Below are 23915 nucleotides of genomic sequence, written 5' to 3'. Positions count from 1 at the left end.
ACAAAACAAAAACAAAGCCCTCAGTGCTTCATCTCCTTATCATTGAGGGAGAGCTTCATTTAAAATGCGTTTCAGGAAGCTTGACCCTTAGCTGAAGAAACAGCTTCCAGTTTCTGTTTTATGAGGGATCAGGACTGGCTCTTTGTAACCACGGCTTGCTGCTGTTAAACCCTGCGGCGGAACATTTAGGCTGCATCAGTAAATACCCAGCTGCACTAAAAGAAAATGTGTTAAGTGCGAGACGCTGAAGTCGACTTGAATAAAAGCATCTTCAGGGCAAAGAAACTGCAACCTCCACACGCAGTTTTCACTTAACTCTGTCTTATCCATCCATCCTCTCTTTATGTTTCTCATGTCAACTCTGTGCTATTATTTCCGCTCACCTCTGCATCTACGGCTTCTGAATGGAAGGCATAAGTCACTCATACAACAGGAAGCATTATGTAACATCACACAGGCGGCTTAGCTCCTACTGTACGTCCTCCGTGTATAAGCTTTTAGAGCATTAACCGTCATGCTCGGAGTCTATATGTACTTCAGAAATTTTTGCATGTGTGTTTTTATGTGTATAATAGCTGAGTATGTAATCGCTGGATATCAATAAGAAGTCACTTGTCAACTTACGATCCGTCCTCGTTGCTGCGGTAAAACACAAGAAACGGATCTGATTTTCCGAAGAAATCCTTCTTATCCAGCTTGTTCCCACAAAACTGTAACATCACTGACTCCTAAAGAGGAAGAAAGGGACCAAAACAAACATGACACACTGCCTCAGAAGTGCTCTAAAGACATAAAATATGACCTGCTATTAATACAAAAAGTATTCATATTGGTCAATAGGATGGTGAAGACTTGTGCATGTGTGTTATATATATTTGTTTTGTGTTATTTTCCTTTTGATCCCATGGCTTTTTGTTTGGTGAATTGATTTAATTAATTGAATTGGTTGATTTTATTACACAGTCAACTGGCATCTCTGTCACTTTTATAATTAATTTATCTTTGTAGCAGTTTGCTGCAAAATGGTTCTTTGGTTTTAAAGGATTGACGCTAACACATGGGTCTGACTGTATGATGTTGTACAAAAATGTCAGCAAATAAAAGACTTGAGCCCAGAATATCAGAGAACTTCCCTTCGGAAATATCTGCTTTCTATATTAACTGAATGCTTGGGTGGACAGATTCACTACTGGGAGCACAAGATGATGCCTGCAGCACATTCAGGTTGCACATTTGCACTGTTGCAAGAAGGTCTGCTGTATCTCCCAAAACAGCCTCAAGAGTTTGGAAGAGATACTAGGAGATAGGCACAGGGAGCGCTGGACATGGCTGTACCATGCAGCAGGACCAGTGTCTGCTCTTTTGTGGGAGGAGAAACAGGAGAAGTACTGCCAGAGCCCTACAAAACGCCCTCCAGCAGACTACTCATGTGCATGTTTCTGGCTATATTGTCAGAAACAGACTACATGAGCATGGGATCAGGTCCCAGCATCATTTATTGTGCACACAGCTCAGCACCATTCAGGACAGAGCAAAGGTCTGTGGCCACCTGCAAAACCTGCAAAAGCATTCCAGTTTTAGGGGGGATTTCATTTCATTAGCATCAAAAGCAGGTGAATTAACCAACAATGGATTATGTGTCTCACAGAGGGAGAAGCACAGTTTCTCATTTATAGTTATTGTTAAATATATGAATATATTGACGACACAAGTAACTAGCCTTTCTAACTAAGATGGGGGTATTTGACATTAAATTAAATGCTTTTTTTTTTATCCTTCCAACTCCATAGTGCAAAGTCGTGTGTAAAGCTTATGAATACGTGTATTCTATGTGTGAAACCAATATTAAAATGTTGGACAATTTTAGTTCGATCTGTGTGATTTTTACTTGAAGAAGACAAAATAACCAGAGAATACAGATAAATAAAGCACAGCATCTCAAAGTCCGAAAAGTCCACTTCAAAATGGCCAACAGGTGAACCAAACAGACTCTTACCCTGCAGTTGCTCACTTCTTCTGCTCTCACTATGATAGTGCCACATTTCTTTCCTGGGATTCCACTAGAAAAAAGAAAAACAAAACAGGAAATTGACCGCATTGATTCCAGTGTAAATGCTTTAAATGTAATCTATTTTACACTGTATATGTCTGTTCTATTACTGCATGCATACTATATTTAGTGCTTCACAGTATTATTTGTCATCTTAGTTTTTTTTCTTAGTATATCTATACTACTCATTACATTTTAAACTGCATTTTGTCATTCTAATCTGAAATTGTGAATTCTTGGTTGTTCATCTTCCTGTGGCATTTCTTTTCACCACAGATTGGGGTTTTGGGCAAATATTTATGATAAGAATATTTAAGGTTGATCAGGAGTTTCAGCAAAATGCTGAAAATGAGAGAATTTCAGGAGACGCTGCATCTAATTTCTCCTCTTCATGTTTTCTCTTGCAGTCACTGCCTGATTGCATTTGTAAATATCAATTAATGCTGAATGAAAACCTTCAGAAAAGAACATCAAAGTAATGCAAACCACATCCAGTGACATTTCAGCTGAAATGTTTGTTTGCATCCTGAGCAGGCGAAGCGTAATATTCAGCCAATAAAGCCAAGGGAGGCTGACCACTAAAAATAGACAAAATGAATGCCACAGACCCCGGGCCTGCTCCAGAGTAAGGAAGGGTAGAGATCATTTATTTTGGCTAAGTAATGTCCAGTAATGCCAGAAAGCGCCTTAAACAAATAAGAAAATTGAGAAATTTATGGCTGATCTAAGCAAGTTTTTGACAATTTCTCCATCGCCTGAGATTCACAGGCATCTTTGGATGAACAGGGAAGCTTCAGTGAAATGAAGCCACTGTACATGGAGAGATTGCTCAGTAAGGGGCCAGATGGAAGAAATGGTGAGACAAAGAACAAAAAAGAGATGGACAGAGCCACAGAGAGAAACAGTGGAAGAACACAGTGCATAAATCATGGAGTACAAAAAACTGTAGAGGAAGCCTGACACCATCAGTGCGTGACATCACAAGTGTCACTGAAATGGAATTTTAGTCTGTGATCCCCTTCAGTGCTCACAGTCAGTATCTTACACGTGTGTAAATTAGCCTCAATCTTATGTTCTTTACTGATAAAGCTATATGCTATAAAGCAACTACACCTTCACTCCTAAAAAACTGATTCAATCTTGATGAAACTGGCACATAAATTACCCAGGGTATGTAGCATCAATATGGTGATTGACTCAACATTTACTTTGAATAAAAAGTGCAGGTTTTTTTCTGTGTATTTGTATATAGAAGCTGCAAAATCGAGGCTGTTTAGTGAACATGTGCTGTTTTTACAAACTTAAGTACACAAAGATTCAAAATGAGCTAATATTTTTCTTAAAATGGTACATGTTCTGGTTGTCACTAAGCAAATGACCCATATGCTGTGAGGGTATTGCAGAGAGCTGGGTTTGTATCCTCCCCGGGCCATTTTCTCTCCATCTTCCACTTGCTCTCTCTCCCAGCTTTCCTTTTGCACTCTCAACTCTCCTATCATAATAAAGGCTAAGAATTCCCCAAAAATACTTCTTAAAAATTGTGCATTTTCTCACTTCTGTTCTGTTATTAATAAAATATGGATTTATGAAATTTGCAGTTTACACAGTATTCCATTTTTGGAATTGGCTTTCCAAAACATCTGTGCTGAGCTTTTTCAATGATTACATTTATGTTAGCTTTAATTACCAAGTATCTGGATCTGTGCCATACACCAATACAGTTGCTGGATGTGCCTTGTGTTACGTTCACCTAAAAGGGGTCTAGGCGATGAGGGGGGGAAGTAACAAAATGTGTCCGGGTCAGAAAAAGGAGACAGAGGCAAAATGGATAAATTAAAGAGTTTCATTAAAGTTTCTATTAATATTCCGCTAAAAGAGACGGACAAGCCACTTTCACCATTTAAGGAAAAACAAAACTCAAGCGTTGGTCAATAAAGTAAAACGTAAGTCAAAAAGAGAGAGCAGCTCACTCGCTGTAACCATTCACATGGCACTCTGGCCCAGAGCTCACCTGTCCCTGAGCTTAAATCCCTTTAATTACTGATGTGAGTCAGCTGTGTAAAAGAGAAAGGGTGGCACCTCGGGCAGAAGAGATTGAAGGACACGCCCACACAGGCACCTTCAGGAGGAGGCCCTGCTAGGGCCGTAACACCTTGCTAACAAAGTAAGCTAACTTCAGCCGATAACTTTACATTCTCATCCAAATTTTGTCACTTTTGGCATCCAGAAGTCCAGATGACAACAAATAAAATGCCACATTCAAGGGTTCAAAGAGGTAGTCCAAAAAAATAGTCCATCATCCATATACAGTCTATGGTTTACAGTTGTTCTTCTATTTTTGTTGTTGTTGCTGCTTTATTTTTATTTGTATGATCCAGAGCCACTCGACTGAGCAGGGGCCCGTTCTTCGTACCTCGCTAAGTAAGTTAGCTGGATTAGATTGTTGACGATTTCGCGTGATCCTGGATCGTTCGGTTCCCCGAAGCTCATCCGGGACTTGCTGTCATAGCAACAGAGCCGTAAGCGTAAACCTGCTGGGGAGCAGGCTTACTTTATGTAAACAGGATTAGATCGCGGCCACGCAGGTATGTCCGCTTCATTTATACGAAAGCAACAGCGATATTTTACCACTGTTTCACCATAAATAAATAACATCAATGTAACTAAAGATAATGCAGCACTTGATCCTTTTATTGATGTCACACAGATACATACAGGTCATTTCCTAAAAAAGGGAAATGTACTATTAACATTCTATTAGATTATTACAGATGTAATTCATATTTCAGAGTAGTAATTGTAAATTACTTCGTGTAATCAAGATGAGAGACCACGGCTATAAAAGCGAAGGTGGATTTGGGAAGTCTGTCGCAGCCATGTCCTGTCCGTTTACGCGAGCAACCCATTGCGGAAGGTGCAAGATTGATAAGGAGAGTCCTCAGAATTCAGCGTATATTGCGGGACAGACAGGATCCTTTAGCTCAGCGCGACAGTGTGCTCATAGAGAGATATCGATATTCCCGTGAGGGTATTATTTACTTAACCAACTTGTTCCCATGTTCTTGTGGGTCCTGTTGTGGCTCTAATGTGAAAGGGGATATAATATAACATATTATAATATAATATAATGCCATATGATATTGGACAATATAGTGTCATATGATAGATCTACCCTACCGCCTACTGGTGTTGGCCAGAGGGGCCGATGGCGCGATATGGCAGCCTGGCTACAACCGTAGCTGCCTCCACCAGTGTGTGAATGTGGGAGTGAATGAATAGTGGTATCGTAAAGCGCTTTGGGTGCCTTGGAAAGCGCTATATAAATCCAATCCATTATTATTATTATTATTAAATTACCTACGAGTTTGATTTGTCAGCAACTTTCTGCCAGCCCTCTCTCCTTGCTTTTGCAGCCTTTGCAGTGTTCTCTTGCGTTTTAATTAAACTCTGAAACTCCTGAAATCCCTCACTCATGAGTTCTTGCTCTGCTGCCGGAAAATACCGAGCACGCCCCTTCGACATTTTCGCCGACCAATCAGAGGGTTGCCGATCAATGTTTCTACTATCGATGCGTAGCCCCTTTTACGACACCCAGTGATGTCACATTCCTGCGTCCAGCTGTACTAATCGTCAACAGCAGGTGTGTTCGGGGAACCGGATTAGCGAGCTCACGGTTAGCGCGATGGTTTGGTCTTGGATGTGTCATTTGATCTTGGATGTAGTGAGCGACGTACGAAGAACAGGCCCCAGGAGTGAAATGCTTTCAACTTGGGAAGGAGCACAAACAAAGTAACACACCCACACATACACACACACACACAGCTGCCCAGACTTGCAAATATCAATTGCAGAATAATGACGAATATCTAAAAATATCTTCACAAATCCTAAAAAAGTTACAAATAAAACATGTAGGTGCTAGAAAGAAAGCACAAAGACACAAATAAACACACACAATCACAAATCTAAAAGACAGTGAATGACTACGGGCAGAGATGATTACATAACTTAGTGACAGCAACACATTCTTACATCATATTTCTTGTGTATCATTCTTTAGGAAACCCATTCAGTTCCAACCGCTCGTTGATTCTGACACACACAGACACACACTCACTGACAGAGAGAGACACACACTAATGGATGTAGATGCCAGTATGGCCACTTACTTTCAGCTCACTCAATTTCTCCCTTTCGCTCACTCTAACACACACATATGCACACACAAAAAGGACACCCACTGGAGGACGTGGGGATCAGACCATGGTTGGACAGCTGATGGCTCACTGTCTTTGGTGGAAAATTAAAACAAGACGAACAGGTTCTTTAGTTCTGCTCTGTGGGTTGAAGCTGCAATAATATCAGGATGCAGCTAACAACCAAAAAGAAGTCTGAAGACCTCTTGGAGAATTTACAAGAAAGCTTTCCAAGGAAACTTTGGTCCATGATTTATGAGGAGCCTTCGTGCAGTAAACAAAACTCTCACTTCTGTGTAATTTTAAATTGGGCTGTATTCGTGCAGTCGCCTTGTTTATATTTAAAGTATTATTAATGAAATATTTTTAAAGAACCTTGAACTGTTTTAGATTTTCTAAATACCCATGAAGCATTCAAAACTCATGAGAATATATTAGCAAATGTCTGTACTTTTGACTTCCCCATTTAAGTTAAGACTTACATCTGGATACAAATCTGGATAGCCGATCAACTCCATCTAAAGGTCTGACAATCCACTGCCATGGTTTTTTAAAGTGTGCCCGTGGAGTTGAAATTGTCGCAGACTAAAACGCATTCTGTGCATCACTGAAGTCAATTTGATTATTGTATTTTGTTCTTCGTGAAAAAAAAAATTTAACTTCTTTCTGGATGTTAGCTGCCTTCTGTTCCATTTATTCTGTTAAGACGATCCTACGTTGATGTCCAAGATCCGGGGAGGCCCAATATGAATGATAGTGTTCCATTATGCACTTTTCTACCCAGGTATGGTTTTTACTGGATTGGCAGAGTGTGATAGTAGATGAGCTCCTCAACAGAGCTGGATAAATTGCAGCCTCAAACCATGACAGAGCCTCCACCGTGTTTTACAAATGGCTATGGATACTCACCGTTGTACCTCTCTCCTAACCTTTGCCCTACATACTGATAAATTATTTGTATTTGAACCAAGAAATTGCTGGACTTGCTCTTCTTGTCACTAAACAGTGAACAATATACAAGTACATTTAGAAAAGAAAATAAGAGAGAAAAAAATACTATGCAAATTACATACAAAAAAAACCGTTCTGATTAATTTACATATTGAAAGGGAGTGGGAAGAAGTACACACTTATTTAATCCCACCCCTTTGCCATAAATTATCAGTTAATATTTAGTCAGCTTCCTTACTGATATAATTTGTAATAAAAATAGCGAACAGATTTCTGATATACTTTATACTATAATATCACATCATGAGTTTTTTGTTTGTTTGTTTTTAAATAGAGACATTCACTTAATTTCAATATTTTCCTTGTCTTTATCGTTCGAGAAGATCATATTTTTATAACTCTTTTTGAACAGTTTTATGTTTGGACATTGCTTTAATTCCATATTCAGCCTGTTCCATAGTTTCACTCCATGAACAGAAACACAAAAGCCTTTTCTTGTAGTACGTACCTTCATTGTTTTGAAGTTACAAAAACCCCTTAAATTATAACTTCCTTCTTTCAAAAAAAAACATACTCTGAATATTACCTGGCAGTTCTTTATTTTTTGCTTTGAATAGAATTTGTGCTGTTTGGAATTTCACTAGATCGTCAATTTTCAATATTTCAGACTCCAAAAATAGTGAGTTTGTATGTTCCCTATAACCTGCATTGTGGATGATTCGAATTGCTTTTTTTTTTTAAGAGTAAAAAGTGAATGTAATGTGGTTTTATAGTTATTGCCCCAGACCTCTGCACAATAGCTTAAGTATGGTGAAACCAGTGAACAGTATAGAATATGAAGTGATGTTCTGTCGAATACCTGTTTTGCCTTGTTTAGTACTGCAATGCTTCGTGATACTTTGGAATGAATATATCTTACGTGAGCTCTCCAGTTAAGTTTTTCATCTATTATTACCCCCAGAAATTTATTTTCACTGACTATTTCAATATCAACACCATTTATTTGAATCTTTGCATTTGTATTTAAACTACTATTTCCAAATAACATAAGTTTAGATTTATTCAAATTTAATGATAATTTATTTTTATCAAGCCAGAACTTCACTTTACTTATTTCATTAGTCATATCCTCCAATAAATTCTGCAGTTCATCACCAGAGCAAAAAATGTTTGTATCGTCAGCAAAGAGAACCATTTTTAATACTTTGGACACTTTATATTATGTGATTAATAATAATATAAATACCTCAAGTAGCTAAAACCTTTGCATAGTTCTGTATCTTCCAAAGTTGTTTTCACCTGTAATTTGAACCAATTCACAGGTTTGATCAGTTGTGAACAAATTTATGCCTATGAGATAAATAAACCTGAATCTGCTGATCTACTGGTGAATAATGAATCCTACTACAACTAGTACGATTAAAAAGCTGGGAACCTTGACAATTAGTCATTACTTCAAAATACAATGTTTTCAAACCAGACTTGTTAGTACTTTTTGAAATTGATGATTGAATTGTGATTGTGTAATGTCAAACCTTGTGTGATGATAATTGTAATTCTGTTCAGTATGGAAGGCATGTTGGCAGTTAGGCTAACAGCTCGGTTCTTCCTCTGAATGTACTACTCCACTGTTTATGCTTATTTTTGTCAGTACTAGCTAATACTGGAGAGAAACTGTCAAAAATGCTAGCAGGGGACAGACTTCCTGTGCACTAGAGGATGCTTCCAAGCTAACATAAACACCCCATCGAGCGTAAATCTGACATGAACTGCTACAGGTCTAATCACTGCTTTTTTTCCTGCTATAATTAGCAACCGAGAAGATGAAATCACAGATTCATTCATTTTAAAATATCTCTGATGAGATTCTTTAAGTCTTAAGTTCAGTTAAGGCTTCTACAAAAAGGAGGTGTGAGCTCATCACTGACACATTCACTTTGGGTGAACTGTCCTTTTTCAATATTTGATTTTTACCATCTCAGCATGTTTGCAGTCTGTCATTAGCTCTACTGCTGTTAAAGTGTTCATCTCATTTGGCTGTTGGAGGCAGCGTAGGCTTTCATCAACATCATTACTCATTTTCATGCCGCTGCTTCACTTCGAAGACAAACAATGGCAATCTTAAAATCACATGCTGCTTTTCAGTTCACGCCTACATGATCTAAAATTTTAACAGCTTCTTTGAGCTACCTATTGACTCCCAGATTAGAGTAATGTAATACAAATATTTTTGCCCATCACTTTAAAATGGCAAAAATCATATTCCAAGAGTGTGCTGACTGTTGGTCATTGTGCGTGCATTGTGTGGTGTGTGCCACTTACGTCAAAGGTTTTTCTAAGCGGCTTCCCAGGGAGCCGACAATTTCACCCAGTGTGCAGAAGGCCTGGCCCAGGAAGTCCTGCATTAAACAAGGGAAAAGAAGGTTTATGAGTTAAAGAGGAACATTCATTACAATTTTCTTTATACATCTTTTGCATTTGTTCCTTTTCCTAAATCTGTCCTTAAAGACGGTTTAATATTAATTCAAGACATTTAATTATTAATTTGTGATTTTATAGGCTAAAATACAACATATTCTCTTATATTTTTTAGCTTGCAAAATCCAGTGATTTCAGTCTTTATTATAGGATTTTGTACCATTTTACCCTGCCACTTATCATTGCAATATCTTTTTCAGCTGCAACAAACAAGGCTGAGCCGATTATGTGACTGGCTGTGGCTTCAGCATGACTGAACAAACAGCCATCATACAGAGATACCACACAGCAGCGCCACGTGGAAAACAGAAAACAAAAAGCTATAGGTAAAACAAAATAATTAAGTAACAAAGTAAACAAAGTTGCATTTGCACCTGCATTGGAAATATCTCATTTGAAGCTGTTTCTCCAGCAGATTTAAAGTGAAGGGTAAAAAGAAACACATCACTCAAATTAAATGTCACATTCCCTTCTCCATCCACATTTATTTTGCACACTGACATCTAAGCCCACCGTGCAAAGAGACTAGTGTCCTTGTTGATCACTGCAGGGTGACCACATGAGAGGAGTCAGTGTAGAGATGAGGAGCCCTTGGCCAGCAAAACAGAGAATTCTTGCATAAAAAGTGGACTGCTCATGCACTGATACTAAGTCCTCCCCTACGAGACTGAGAATGCACGCGTATAAAAGTGCTTGACAGATGAGCCGTGTTGAGTCCAGTGGGCAGAAAGCTGCTCCAAAGATATATTATACTGATATATATCAGTATATTTCTCCCCCAGCCGAGGTCTCAAAACAAAAAGGGATGACAAAAACACTCTGGCCTTTCCTTAACATGTGTGCTACTAGCGAGGAGCCCTAGCCTGCTGCACCATTGAAAGTCTAAGGCTAGGAGTTGTGGTGCTATAGATTCACTGTACAGAGAGAAAAGGTTTGAGGGGTTTCTCTAATAAAAAAAAATTATATATATATTTTTTTACTGTACTTCCAAACCCCTTATAGTCCCACGTGTGGGATTATACCAAGGCCCAGTGAAACAGTGGGCAGCTACCAATCCAGCGCCCGGGGAGCAGTTTGTAGTGACGTTCCTTCTTACTGATGTTGCTGTCATTCGGTCTCACTACATCTATCACTACGGCGGTCTTCCTCTGCTTGTCCATCACCACTATGTCCGGTTGGTTAGCCACCACCATTTTGCATGTCTGTATCTGGAAGTCCCACAAGGTCTTAGTTTGGTCACTCTTGACCACCCTACGGGGGGGATCTCCCATTTTGAACTCTGGACTTCCAGGCCATACTCGGCACAGATGTTCCTTATACAGGGAGTGCAGAATTATTAGGCAAATGAGTATTCTGTCCACATCATCCTCTTCATGCATGTTGTCTTACTCCAAGCTGTATAGGCTCGAAAGCCTACTACCAATTAAGCATATTAGGTGATGTGCATCTCTGTAATGAGAAGGGGTGTGGTCTAATGACATCAACACCCTATATCAGGTGTGCATAATTATTAGGCAACGTCCTTTCCTTTGGCAAAATGGGTCAAAAGAAGGACTTGACAGACTCAGAAAAGTCAAAAATAGTGAGATATCTTGCAGAGGGATGCAGCAGTCTCAAAATTGCAAAGCTTCTGAAGCGTGATCATCGAACAATCAAGCGTTTCATTCAAAATAGTCAACAGGGTCGCAAGAAGCGTGTGGAAAAACCAAGGCGCAAAATAACTGCCCATGAACTGAGAAAAGTCAAGCGTGCAGCTGCCAAGATGCCACTTGCCACCAGTTTGGCCATATTTCAGAGCTGCAACATCACTGGAGTGCCCAAAAGCACAAGGTGTGCAATACTCAGAGACATGGCCAAGGTAAGAAAGGCTGAAAGACGACCACCACTGAACAAGACACACAAGCTGAAACGTCAAGACTGGGCCAAGAAATATCTCAAGACTGGTTTTTCTAAGGTTTTATGGACTGATGAAATGAGAGTGAGTCTTGATGGGCCAGATGGATGGGCCCGTGGCTGGATTGGTAAAGGGCAGAGAGCTCCAGTCCGACTCAGACGCCAGCAAGGTGGAGGTGGAGTACTGGTTTGGGCTGGTATCATCAAAGATGAGCTTGTGGGGCCTTTTCGGGTTGAGGATGGAGTCAAGCTCAACTCCCAGTCCTACTGCCAGTTTCTGGAAGACACCTTCTTCAAGCAGTGGTACAGGAAGAAGTCTGCATCCTTCAAGAAAAACATGATTTTCATGCAGGACAATGCTCCATCACACGCGTCCAAGTACTCCACAGCGTGGCTGGCAAGAAAGGGTATAAAAGAAGAAAAACTAATGACATGGCCACCTCGTTCACCTGATCTGAACCCCATTGAGAGCCTGTGGTCCATCATCAAATGTGAGATTTACAAGGAGGGAAAACAGTACACCTCTCTGAACAGTGTCTGGGAGGCTGTGGTTGCTGCTGCACGCAATGTTGATGGTGAACAGATCAAAACACTGACAGAATCCATGGATGGCAGGCTTTTGAGTGTCCTTGCAAAGAAAGGTGGCTATATTGGTCGCTGATTTGTTTTTGTTTTGTTTTTGAATGTCAGAAATGTATATTTGTGAATGTGGAGATGTTATATTGGTTTCACTGGTAAAAATAAATAATTGAAATGGGTATATATTTGTTTTTTGTTAAGTTGCCTAATAATTATGCACAGTAATAGTCACCTGCACACACAGATATCCCCCTAAAATAGCTAAAACTAAAAACAAACTAAAAACTACTTCCAAAAACATTCAGCTTTGATATTAATGAGTTTTTTGGGTTCATTGAGAACATGGTTGTTGTTCAATAATAAAATTATTCCTCAAAAACGTTTTTGTTGTTGTTGCCTGCAGTCAGGAATGAATCATTCCCAAGTTACACGGCTATAGGCTCAGGCTGTTGGGGGGACTTCCCATGAGCATTACTTGTCATCTTCCCATGTATATGTCGCTACTTCATGTCATTAATTTAGTCTTTTTCTTCCATAGTTGTTTTGTCCTTGGTCACTGTACTCTTCTTTTGACTTCCCCCTCAGTTCCAATTGTTTGTAGTAGATGCCTGTCCTCCTTGTATCCTGGGGCTGCTGGAGGTGTCTTCCTGTTGAACAGGAGTTCTTCCTTCTCAACATTACCAAGTACTTGTTCATAAAAAATCTGATCATTAAAGATTCCTCTCTCAGTACCTTTCTCAAAACAACTGTTGTTGTAAATTGGTGCTATATAAATACAACTTCCTGTGCCTGCGTGGGTTTCCTCCAAGTACGCAATAGTCCTCCCACATCCCTAAGAGATGTTTGTTAGGTTAAATGATGATTTGAGCCGTAGGTGTGATTATGATTACTTTCTATCTCTGTCTGGTCTGTGATGTACTGGCAGGCTATCCAGAGTGAACACAGATTCTGCTAGAATAGACTTCATCCATCCATCTAAAGAGAGTGGATGGATATTACTGATCCAATTAGAATTTTGGCAGAATTGTATATACAATATGTACATATCATATGCACAATCTCACACATTACAAGAAATTGTTTTAATATGGACTAAAAATTTAGCTTGAATAATATGAAAAATATGTTGAACAAAACAAAAATACACATAAAATATTAAAATCCTAAGTCTTCAGAAAACTATAAGAGGTGTGTCATCAGCACCAAACAACACCAAAGGTAGAACAGAACTTTGTTTGAAGGACCCTTGGGCTTTAAGCCTGTTGCACTCAGTAGGTATTTCTTGCATCACACTTGTGAACAGTCTAATAAAGGAAATGCCACTATTCTTTTAAAAGCTGTTAAACAAATAACAAGATGTGATGTGCTTTTCTAACCACAAGACATTTAATAAAGGGAATAAAAGCTCCAGTAAAATCCAGCCGTCTCTCAAGCAGTCATGAGGGAACACCAGCCAGTTAATTTAATTACTGCCTGCAAACAAAAAAGCAATTTCTCCGCCTGGATTCATTTGCTTATCATCGAGTGCTGAATAAAGACTTTGTAATGAGACCGCTGTTTGTGAGAAGCACTGGTGTATTTTTCCACAAAAAAACATGAGTTGAATAACTGTGCGTGGTGACAAGCAGCGCTTAGGAAGAACGTCATACCCTAGCCTTACATCCAACTTTACTGTATGTCCCCTTTCTGAACTGTTTTTCCTGCAGCTTTAAGTACTAAAGGTATGTGAACCATATGGCACGGGGGAAAACATCTGTTTTGATTGGAGAAGGGAGGCATCCTCTAAGGGTGCCACTGAAGCTGCCAAAAAAGATACTGTACTTGTGTGCGTTTGCATTTTTTCTTCATTTTTAGCCACACGACTAGGAATGAACTGGACAATGGAGCCATCACTGTGTGCCAGATCTCCTATCCCACACATCCACAATGACGACAGGACGCATCCAAGCGTCCTCAGCCTTCATGCTTAGAGTGAATTGCAGCACTCACATTGCTCACTGCTCACAGAGGAAGCCTCGGGGCACGCTGAGGTTGGGGCTGAGGAAAAGAGCTCCGCCAGCAGTTGGCAGTGAGGTCGAAGCTGGGTAATAGGAAATGGGGCTGGGTGTTGAGGTGAAGAGAGAGTTTTATACTGAACTAGTGCTGCTCAAACCTCTGTTTGAACTGAAAGGGAATGTTGTAGCTTTAAGCCAGGGATATATCAAATTTCAGAAAAGCAGAATCCTTAATCAGCAGCAGCATGACAAAACAAAACCAGAAATAACAAAGCTGATCAGAAGCTGTGTCTGATATTTATGCGTTTTATTTGATCATTTTGTTGAGCTTTTTCTATTTCCTGGAGTTGCTGTCTAATGCCCAGGACAGTGTTTTTCTCCAAATTTAATCTCTTTGTTATATTAATAAACCACCTTTTGATAAAGATGACATGTTCAACATATTAAATTAGAAACAAAACAATGGAACCTACATGAATGAGAACTTTAAGATATATAGCCTCTGTAGCATTGCTGCCTAAGTTTAGGGGTCAGCGCAAATTGATTGATAACTATCCATTTAAACTAGTCCTCAAAGAAAGTGTAAGTTCCATAAGTACTATCACAAGAAAGACAAACAACATGTATTTATTTGAAGTTAAGGCCACACTAACTCATATGAGTTGTGGCCAAAATGTTCTGGAAATCAGTCCATAAAATAATAAAAAAGCAATACCTCATTTCAATTTGTCCAATCTCCCCTTCAGGCTCCTCTTTGTTAAATGGCCGGTATTTAACTCATATTTACTTAGTCCCTATGGACCCCAAAGCGCTTTACACTACATTCAGTCATCCACCCACTGGTGATGGCAAGCTACATTGTAGCCAGAGCTGCCCTGGGGCGCCCTGACAGAGGCGAGGCTGCCGGACACTGGCGCCACCGGGCCCTCTGACCACCACCCACAATGGGTAGGCAATGGGTGAAGTGTCTTGCCCAAGGACACAACGATCGAGACTATCAGAGCCGGGGTTCGAACCGGCAACCTTCCGATTACAAGACGAACGGCCAACTCTTGAGCCACGATCGCCTCACATGTTAGCATGTCTGGCATTTATATTTTGTTTCCGTGCAATAGATCTCATTGCATGGATCATTCATTTTACCTCTGCTCTGATTCTCTTTACATTTGTGAAAACAAATGTGTGCTCACAATCAAACACCTGACTGATGTGCTGCCTTCAGGGACCGTCTGTTTTTATTAAGCACTGCGGTCAATTCCCAGATGTGTCAAAACACAGCTTCCAAAAAGCTATTTCAAATTATCAGCCGAACTGAACGTGGTCTGGAAAATGCACAAGATGACTTTAACGGCAAGACTGGTAAAATATAAATTCGTATTTAACTTTCAGGAACTTTTCGATCGCTTTGCATTTAACTTGTGCTAGAAAACCCAAAGTATCAAAAAAGTATTATTTTAATGTGGATTGCACAACACTGGTCACTATATTCTTCATTTCCAGTTAATACTTGTACAGCTGCTGTTATTGTGTGTATATATATATTTATTTATTTATATTTCTTCATACATTCTTATATAGTTCTATACTGTGTATTGTGTATTTTGTTGTACAGTTATTTTATTTTCAACTTTAATTTGTATATTTTATCTTATTCTTTCACAGTTAAATTTACCCTTCATTCTAATTTGTGTTGTACAGTTATTTCATTTTTAACCTTAATTTTTTTTATATTTTATTCCTTCCTAGTTAAATTTACCCCTTTTAATTTTTCATATTTATTTCCTATCTTATTCATAGCCTTTTCCTTTTTTTTTCTTTAGGTCACGAGCAGTTGTCTAAGCATTTCACTGCATATCGTACTGTGTATGACTGTGTACGTGACAAATAAAATTTGAATTTGATTTGAATTTGAATTAAAAGAAAGAGTATATGCAAAGTAGCAGATGCACCCATAATTCAGTGCCCTGATTTATCTCTAATCAGCTGATATTTTTTGTTTTTCTTTGTTTTTTAAACATGAACAGCATCTATGAGGTGTGAGGTCTTGGTGACCTACAGACATAAGGAAACACTTTAAACCTCAGCCCTTGGTTGTTGTGTGGCTCTCAGCCTTTATTCTGGCCTTCAGTAAATGGAACAAAGTTCAGTCAGACTGAGATCATTTACTTGACTTGGTCAGTAAAGAATAGTCCACCTTGTCACCCTGAAAAGCTCTTTGGTTGCTTTGCATGTGTGTTTATGATCACTACTTTTACCCCCAACATTCAGATTCAAATCAGGCTGCTATTGTTCTGGAAGGTTAACTGTGGCTGTATAAAATTTAAATGAATGCATGGCTGATTGTTGAACAGCTGAGGTGAAAGAGACACTCACATGTCTGGAGAGGTTGTCACTCTTGCAGTCTAAATCATACCTGCAGAGAAAAAGAAAAAAGATTACATATCCGAACATGGACAGTGGCAGCACAAACTGACTGACAGATATGTGACTGAAAGGGGACCGTAGTGTCATTTTTTTTGCCTTCATTATCTAGAGGCATTAATGCAAGGTACAGCAGTTCTCACTAATCACTGTAAAGAAGCTATTCATGCTTAACACAGGTTTTGTGATGGCGGGACCAAAAGCTTCACTAAAACGATTTCATGCATGTGGGTACATAATTACCAGGCTCAGTACTTTTAGGTCAGGTGAAGGCTTCAGCAATTTTACCACCCAAATTTTCCAGCTTTCAATTATGACGGTTTAATAGCTTTTGGTTTGTAGTCAGTATGTATCTACAATGCCAATTAGATTATTTTAAAAACTGCATAAAATATATTTCAAAAAGAAAGAAATAACACAGAGAAATATTCAGGGAATCAACCAGAGTCAGCATGCTACGTATTGTATTCAATAAACACCACATTTATAAAACTTCATATAACTATCATCTATAGTATTTATATTATATATGCATATGCACATACATGCACCTGCACACAGTCAGACATACACAAACACACCCGTCACAGATTAATGGATCTCAGTGGTCCATTCTTACACTCATAATGAGTAATATAGTGATTAGGTGCTTAAATGCTTTTGGAGGATTTTTGCATCTGGGAATATTGTTAACTTTAAAGCACAACAAGGCCCCGCATTGCCTCAAGGTTTAGCTGTTCTATTTCAGCTAAATCGCAAATCCACTGACTGAAGCAATAAGAAACTCCAATGAGATTTTACTCGAGACATGTACTCTCGAGTAGAGTCTGGGTAGGTCTGGAACCAGCCAGAGAGGCACCAGTCCTGCAGTTTTTGTTGCTGCATCAGGTTATTGTACATGTATTAACATGATGAGCGTGTCACTCTAGGTTTGTCATTTTTCATACAGATGTATTTCAACCCAAACTATAGTCTTAACCTATAAGCAAGTGCATCTAAGTGCCTAAACCCAACCACACAATTTATTTAGTGTCTAAATCTAAATAACAAGTAAAAATGAAATTAAAAATTAGGTCAAAATTAAACAACTTGAACCAGGTTAAAATTTAATGAGATTTAATGACCTCTCAATATTCCTCTCAAAGTTTTTAACTACGGTACATATTACTACTAGTGTTGAGGGTTTTTTTTACCTGCCTGTTTGCAACTGTGCTATTTGAAATTGTGTACCAATTAGAAGAGCAGTAATATAGTAGTTTTTATAGTAATTTTCAGTATTGATTTAGTATCTGAGCATCATTTTGTTTGACAGCCCTTCACGCAAGTGACAGGAAACCCCACGGGGTAGACCTGCAACCTACTTGCAGGTCGGGGGACACTCTACTTAGCCTGCTGCTACCACCACCATACTTCAGCAGTATATGATGGATGGATGGAGTGCTCTTGGCACCCAGTATTGTTGTAGCTAGTCTGTCAGTGCACCAACACCAAACAAGATCTCATGTATGGTAAGAGAATGCATTGGATGCACAAGTCCCCTGGACTTTGGTAATACCTGAGAGGATGCTAACACCAGATGACAAAAACATTAACAGAGCGATTGTGACACTGCCTGTAGCACTATAAGCAACAATTCATTTTTACAGTCTGTCCAAACTGAAAATGATATAAGGTGATGTACAATCACTAAATATTCATTCTTCCCTTAATCTATAATGAGTTGTCTGGATAAATCAGTATCCCACCAGGGGCAATCTGATAACAAACTTTTTGACTCAATGGAAAAATTGGACCAATAATTTTTTGTTTTGTTTTGTTTTGTTTTTTAGCTGGATATTTGGTTGTGTTACACTAGTGGGTAGGAAATGTGGCCTTGAGCCATTAACCTGAAACAGAGCCCTGAAGCTTCGTTCTAACTCCCTCAGTTTTCACTTTTTATTCAGACCCAAAAGACACCGACTCAAATGTAATCACTTTAGGCAGCTTAACAAGCTTCACTTGGCTCCTTCTGATGCTGTTGAAGGTTTTACTAAAAACTAACAGGCTTTCTCTTGAGGCATGCAGTGTTAATTTTCTGGTGCCCACCGAGCTTACAGTTGTCAAATGAAAAAATAAATGTGGCAGATCTTGCAGATTTATGACTTCCATCTGTGATTGCCGCTTCCCAACAAACGCTCGTAAAGGTCAATCAATGGTCAATGATCAATGGTAACTTTATTGTCCCTGATGGGAAATTGATTCGCAGTATGTCAAAACAAACAACAAACATACAACCAACACATCACGTACACTCATTAAAAAAAAAATACTATAATATAATATAAGCCTGATAAAACAACCTAGATATTCCATCGAAAAAAGTGCAATGTGCAATGGCAACAACACTTACAATTTAGTGTTGTTAATTAAGATAATAGCACTAGGTACAAACGACAATTTGTGTCGCTTTGTCTTCACTGCAGTCATTTTATAACGACGACCTGATGGAAGCAGTTGAAAATCGTTAAAGAGAGGATGATCTGAACACAACAGGACAGAGGTTGCCTTCCTCAGCACCTGCCTGTTATAAAAGTCCACAAGCTGGACCTGAGACCTCCCTGAAATCTTGCCCGCCACTTTAACCAGATTGTTAAGTCTGGTCTTATTATCCATGGACATACTACCGTACCAAGCAATGATACAGAAAGTTAAAACAGATTCAATAAAACTTTTATAAAAGAGAGTCATCATTTCAGATGAAACATTAAAACCTCTCAACCTCCTTAAAAAGTACAGTCTTTGTTGGGCCTTTTTCACTGTAGCAGCAAGATGTGACTCAAAGGACAGGGTCTTATCAAGAACAACCCCCAAGTACTTGTAACTATCCACCATTGAAATGGTGGATAGTTCAAGGATTCAGAAATGAGCAATTCCTGTATTTGCCCATCCTAACATTGGTCCAAAACCAAACGCAGCAGCTATGTTGTGCATGCCATCTAATCTACTTGGCTCCCCACAGAGCAATTTATCCACCTTTATTTATTTCCTGCACCACGAAACCTCCTTCGGTGTGTCAGGTGTGTGTCAATATGCGAGTGCGGTGTATGTGCAGCAGTGTGCAGCCGAGTGTGTAAATGGAAGAGCCTGAGCGTTTCTTTCTACAGACAGCATGCCATGTACGATAAGGCGCCTGCTGACAAAACGGGGAGATGCCGTGTGTCACTACAGGATGTGGAAGAGAGCTCGAGTACAGTGCCATTACTAATATATTTCCATAAGCGCAAGGAAGACACGCTACTGTTACGCAGCACGCTGCCAGCAAAATGCACAGGTGCGCTTCATGTTCTATTCGCCCCTTGCCTCTGTCACTCCCAAAGGTTCATAAATGACTCATTTAATTTTATTTAATTATAAGAGACCCAAAGAGAGCAAGAGATAAAAAAAGAGAGGGAGCACGAGAGGGAGAGCGGGGGAAAAAAAGATGTATGTATGATGATTTGGCGGCACATGTTCACCCGCACATACACACGAACACACACAAGAGTGCTAGAGTAGATGTCCCATGGCGTCTTGTGAGTGCACATTTGCTGTGTATGACTGGACGTTCGTGCGTGAATGTTTATGTAGATGACATCACTCTGCATCGGCACTGGGCCAGACAGGATTTCTCTCGGTCCTGCGCTGTCTGTCTTTGGGAGTGGGGGGTTGCTGCTCAGAGCTCTGTTTGAACTGAGCAACGATGACTAATGACAGCGCACAAATAAATGGGGCCGAAGAGGCAGGCAAACAACAGACAACGGCTCACTGACACTTCAGCGTTGTTTCCTAACAGCTTCATAAACCACTGAAAAGCTTTCAGGCTGACTGACACAAGATATCACACAAATATTTTATTAGCGGCCTCTACACTCACATGATCGAGATGATGTTTTACCAAAAATACTGCTATAAAAGGAAGTGAAAAACCATCCGACCTTCAGCTCATGTAGTCCAAGGCCACTTTATTAAGTTGTATCTTTCTCCCCTTTTGCTTTCAGAAAGCTTTCTTCTGATTGGCTGCCCCTCACAAACAAAAGCTCTGAAAAAGCAGGTGGGTGGAGCTGCAGAGTTATGTGTCTGCCATGACGACATTAAGGATATATCCGCTCACTGAGATCATACCAAACCAAGAGTAGAAAAACTCTCAGAAGCAGCCTGAGACCTGATCTTTTGGCTTTCAGAGATTCAACACTGACCTCATTATTTGACACCGACCCTGTTGCCTTAGAGAAAAGTATGGTGGCTCTAAAAGGTCAAAAAAAACCTTAAATATCTGTAAATGGAAAAATGGGACACAATAACGTGATGGAACAACTGCAGAAGTAAAAGAGCAAAAAACTTGTAAAGGATTGCATTTAAAAGTATAATACTATATATTTGTTACAGTTAGCAAACGTCTATCTACTGTTAGCTTATCAGCTCGATTTTTCTGTGTACTTTTGCAACATTTTTCTATTTGCTGTTGTTTCTACTGTTACTAGTGTTTTTAGTGTCAACGCATGTGCGCATTTTCACTAGTCACCGTTTTTTCTTCTAAAATGCGTATTATTATGCATTATAAGTATTTTATGATTAAGAATATTGACATGCATGTTATATTTACAAAAAATAATTAATTTTGGATAGAAAAGTTCGCATCCCAGTGCAGCACTGTGGCACGATTAGCACTATTGCCTCACAGCATGAAGGACCTTTGTTGGACTCCACCATCTGGCCGGGGCTTTTCTGTGTGGAGTTGCATGTCCGTGTTCGTGTGGGTTCTGTTATGTTAATTGTTACTGTGTTCCTATGTTAATGTGATGAGTGAGTGTGAATGCTTGTCTGTCCCTCTATGTTAACCAGGGTGTACACTGCATCTTGCCCTATGGTAGCTGGGATAGGCTTCAAAACTTCTGCAACTAAACACAGAATAAAACAGACTATATTCAATTCTTCTCACACTCTTTTGTTCGATTCCTTGTGTACATACACAGGGAATATTTTGTTCTTTCATCTTGGATTGTTTGTATGTTAGTTTTCAGCCTGCTTCTTTGTCCCAATCACATCTTGTCTATATTTTAAATCTCAATGTTTCCTGTTGTTTTCAGCGTATTTTAATGTTAACATTCTGGATTACAGCAATAATGCAGTATTAATATTACCACAGTGAAAGAGAGGCTTCCTCTAATGCACAAACTTTTACATTTATATATAAAGCTGTGTGTCTTTCACACCGTGCCATCATTTATTTTGTTTTTCAGTTCAAATTCAGTCAATATTTATTGTTTTTTTTCTTCCCCCAAAATGGAAAAGAAACATGACATGCATTCTTCATGGTGAATTTCTTCTTCTGCTCTGTAAAGGTCTTTGTTTTGCAGGAGATATTCAACATTAATATATTTAAGCAAATCTGACCTTGAAATTGGTTCCACTCTTTTATTCTTGAGTACCTTAAATATTTTTATATAGCTATATCTTTATTGTATTCCTTTTTTGGTGAGCATTTCACTTCATTTTTTGAGGTCTGATCCAATTTGCAACACTTGATTAGACCACCATCCACCCAGGGGGAGCATCTCAAACCATCAAATAAATAAATAAAGTAGGGGAGCATTCGGCATGGCCAGCGTCTATAAGGGCAGTTTGTGGGGGCTTAGTGCTAGCTGGCTATATGGGTCTATTGAAGGGATTTGAAGCTTTATAAAGAAGATGGAGGTAAGGAAGGAGTGTAGGAGCAGCAATGAAATGAGTTTCAGACCTCAGGACAAAGCAGGAGGCGAGTGCAGTTACTGGTCCCGTAATGAGAAAGAACCTGTGTGTGTACATGCATGTTAAAGCTCAACATGAGTGCAAAAGACTGCTTGAGCAGTAAAGTGTATGCATGAGTGTGTGTGTGTGTGTGTGTGTGTGTGTGTGTGTGTGTGTGTGTGTGTGTGTGTGTGTGTGTGTGTGTGTGTGTGTGTGTGTGTATCTGGACATTTGTCTTGGTTTGAGGGCAGGCAGTGTGTGGGCGTCGCCATGTCCTAGCTGCGAGTGATCACAGGACCATCAGCCCAGAAGACAGTAACAAGGGCCTGATGCTCACCCACTCACAAGAAGCCCCACAGGGAGTCGGCTAGACGGCGCGCGCACGCACGCACACACACGCACGCACACACACACACACACACACTCCCCATCACCCACTCTTCACTACTTGTCAGCTTTTAACATCTTGTATGATATTCTGGCAAAGTCTGCACTACATTCCTCTGGTCCACAGGGATATACACACAAACGTTAAAGCACATGCACAGAAATGCTTGAGTTATTTATACTTTTACAAACAGAGACATTCAAAAACACATTCTCTATGGCTGAATGATATAGATGAACATCATCTCTCCTTATTTTTATTGTGAGATGGTGCAGTACAGAATATTTAGGTCTGTATTTTCTGTGAGAAATATTACAAGCAGTTCTTTTAAAACAGACTGGTGTGTCAAATGAGTATCATTTCTTTATGTCATTTGATTCATACAGTAAAGGTATGAAGTGAGGTTGAGAGGTTATCATCAACAGTCAGTATTTTACAACTCAAATACAATGCAATATATTGTTTAGTTTCATATCATAACTCAATGCATCTGGGCATGTCGACATGTGTTTTCATGTTAACTTTGAACACGAAACAGTTGTTAGTGCCAGATAGGCAAATGTGAGTACTTCAGATATATGCTGATCTACTCTGGGATTTTTTCCACAACCATCTTGAGGATTTATAGAGAAATAGACTGAAAAAGAGAAAATATTCAATGAGCAGCAGTTCTCTGGTGAAAATGCCCTTTTGATGCCAGAGGTCAGAGGAGAACGTGTGACAGGATATGTAAGAGTGGATGCATCCTGTTTTGTATCAATGGTTGGGGGGTATTTTCCAAGTGCCCCCTTAGTACCAACTGAGCATAATTTAAATCCCACAGGCTAACACAGTACTGTTGCTGACCACATCGCTTTATAACCACAGCATACCCATTTTCTAATGGTTGCTGTTACCAGAATAAGCTTAGATCATCTCAAAATATCTTTCTGAACAAAACACTGTTCTGCATAGTTCACTGTACTCAAATGGCCTCCACAGTCACCAGATCTCAATCCAATACTTCTCAATCTGTTTTAGTCAAGACAGGCTGCATATGAAGTGCTTAAAAAAATGTTTAAATCAGAGTACAGCATCAAGTCAGTTAAACTTGTGGGATATTGATCTGATCAGTTAAATAAAAGAGGAGGTTGTTAATCAGTTTCAGCTGCTTTGGTGTTAATGAAATTAACAACAACACGTGCACTAGTATATATGTGTATATATATATATATATATAT

General features: G+C 39.3%; 1 protein-coding gene across 3 annotated transcripts in view; it reads right to left on the bottom strand.

Moving 5' to 3' along the window:
- Positions 1-23915, bottom strand: part of LOC308391940 (copine-8-like) — an 87936-nt gene that overhangs the window by 30967 nt on the left and 33054 nt on the right. For all 3 annotated transcript variants that reach the window (XM_080874747.1, XM_080874749.1, XM_080874748.1), the window contains exons 5-8: positions 16515-16554; positions 9520-9596; positions 1997-2060; positions 625-728 (exon numbers count right to left, since the gene is read on the bottom strand). In XM_080874747.1, the coding sequence (XP_080730873.1) occupies positions 625-728; positions 1997-2060; positions 9520-9596; positions 16515-16554 (285 nt within the window). The remainder of the gene's footprint in view (positions 1-624; positions 729-1996; positions 2061-9519; positions 9597-16514; positions 16555-23915) is intronic.

The sequence above is a fragment of the Rhamphochromis sp. 'chilingali' genome (genome assembly GCF_963969265.1).
Source record: "Rhamphochromis sp. 'chilingali' genome assembly, chromosome: 2".
Lineage (NCBI taxonomy): Eukaryota > Metazoa > Chordata > Actinopteri > Cichliformes > Cichlidae > Rhamphochromis > Rhamphochromis sp. 'chilingali'.
The sequence above is the reverse complement of the archived record's forward strand: the minus strand, read 5'-3'. Positions and strand labels throughout refer to the sequence as shown.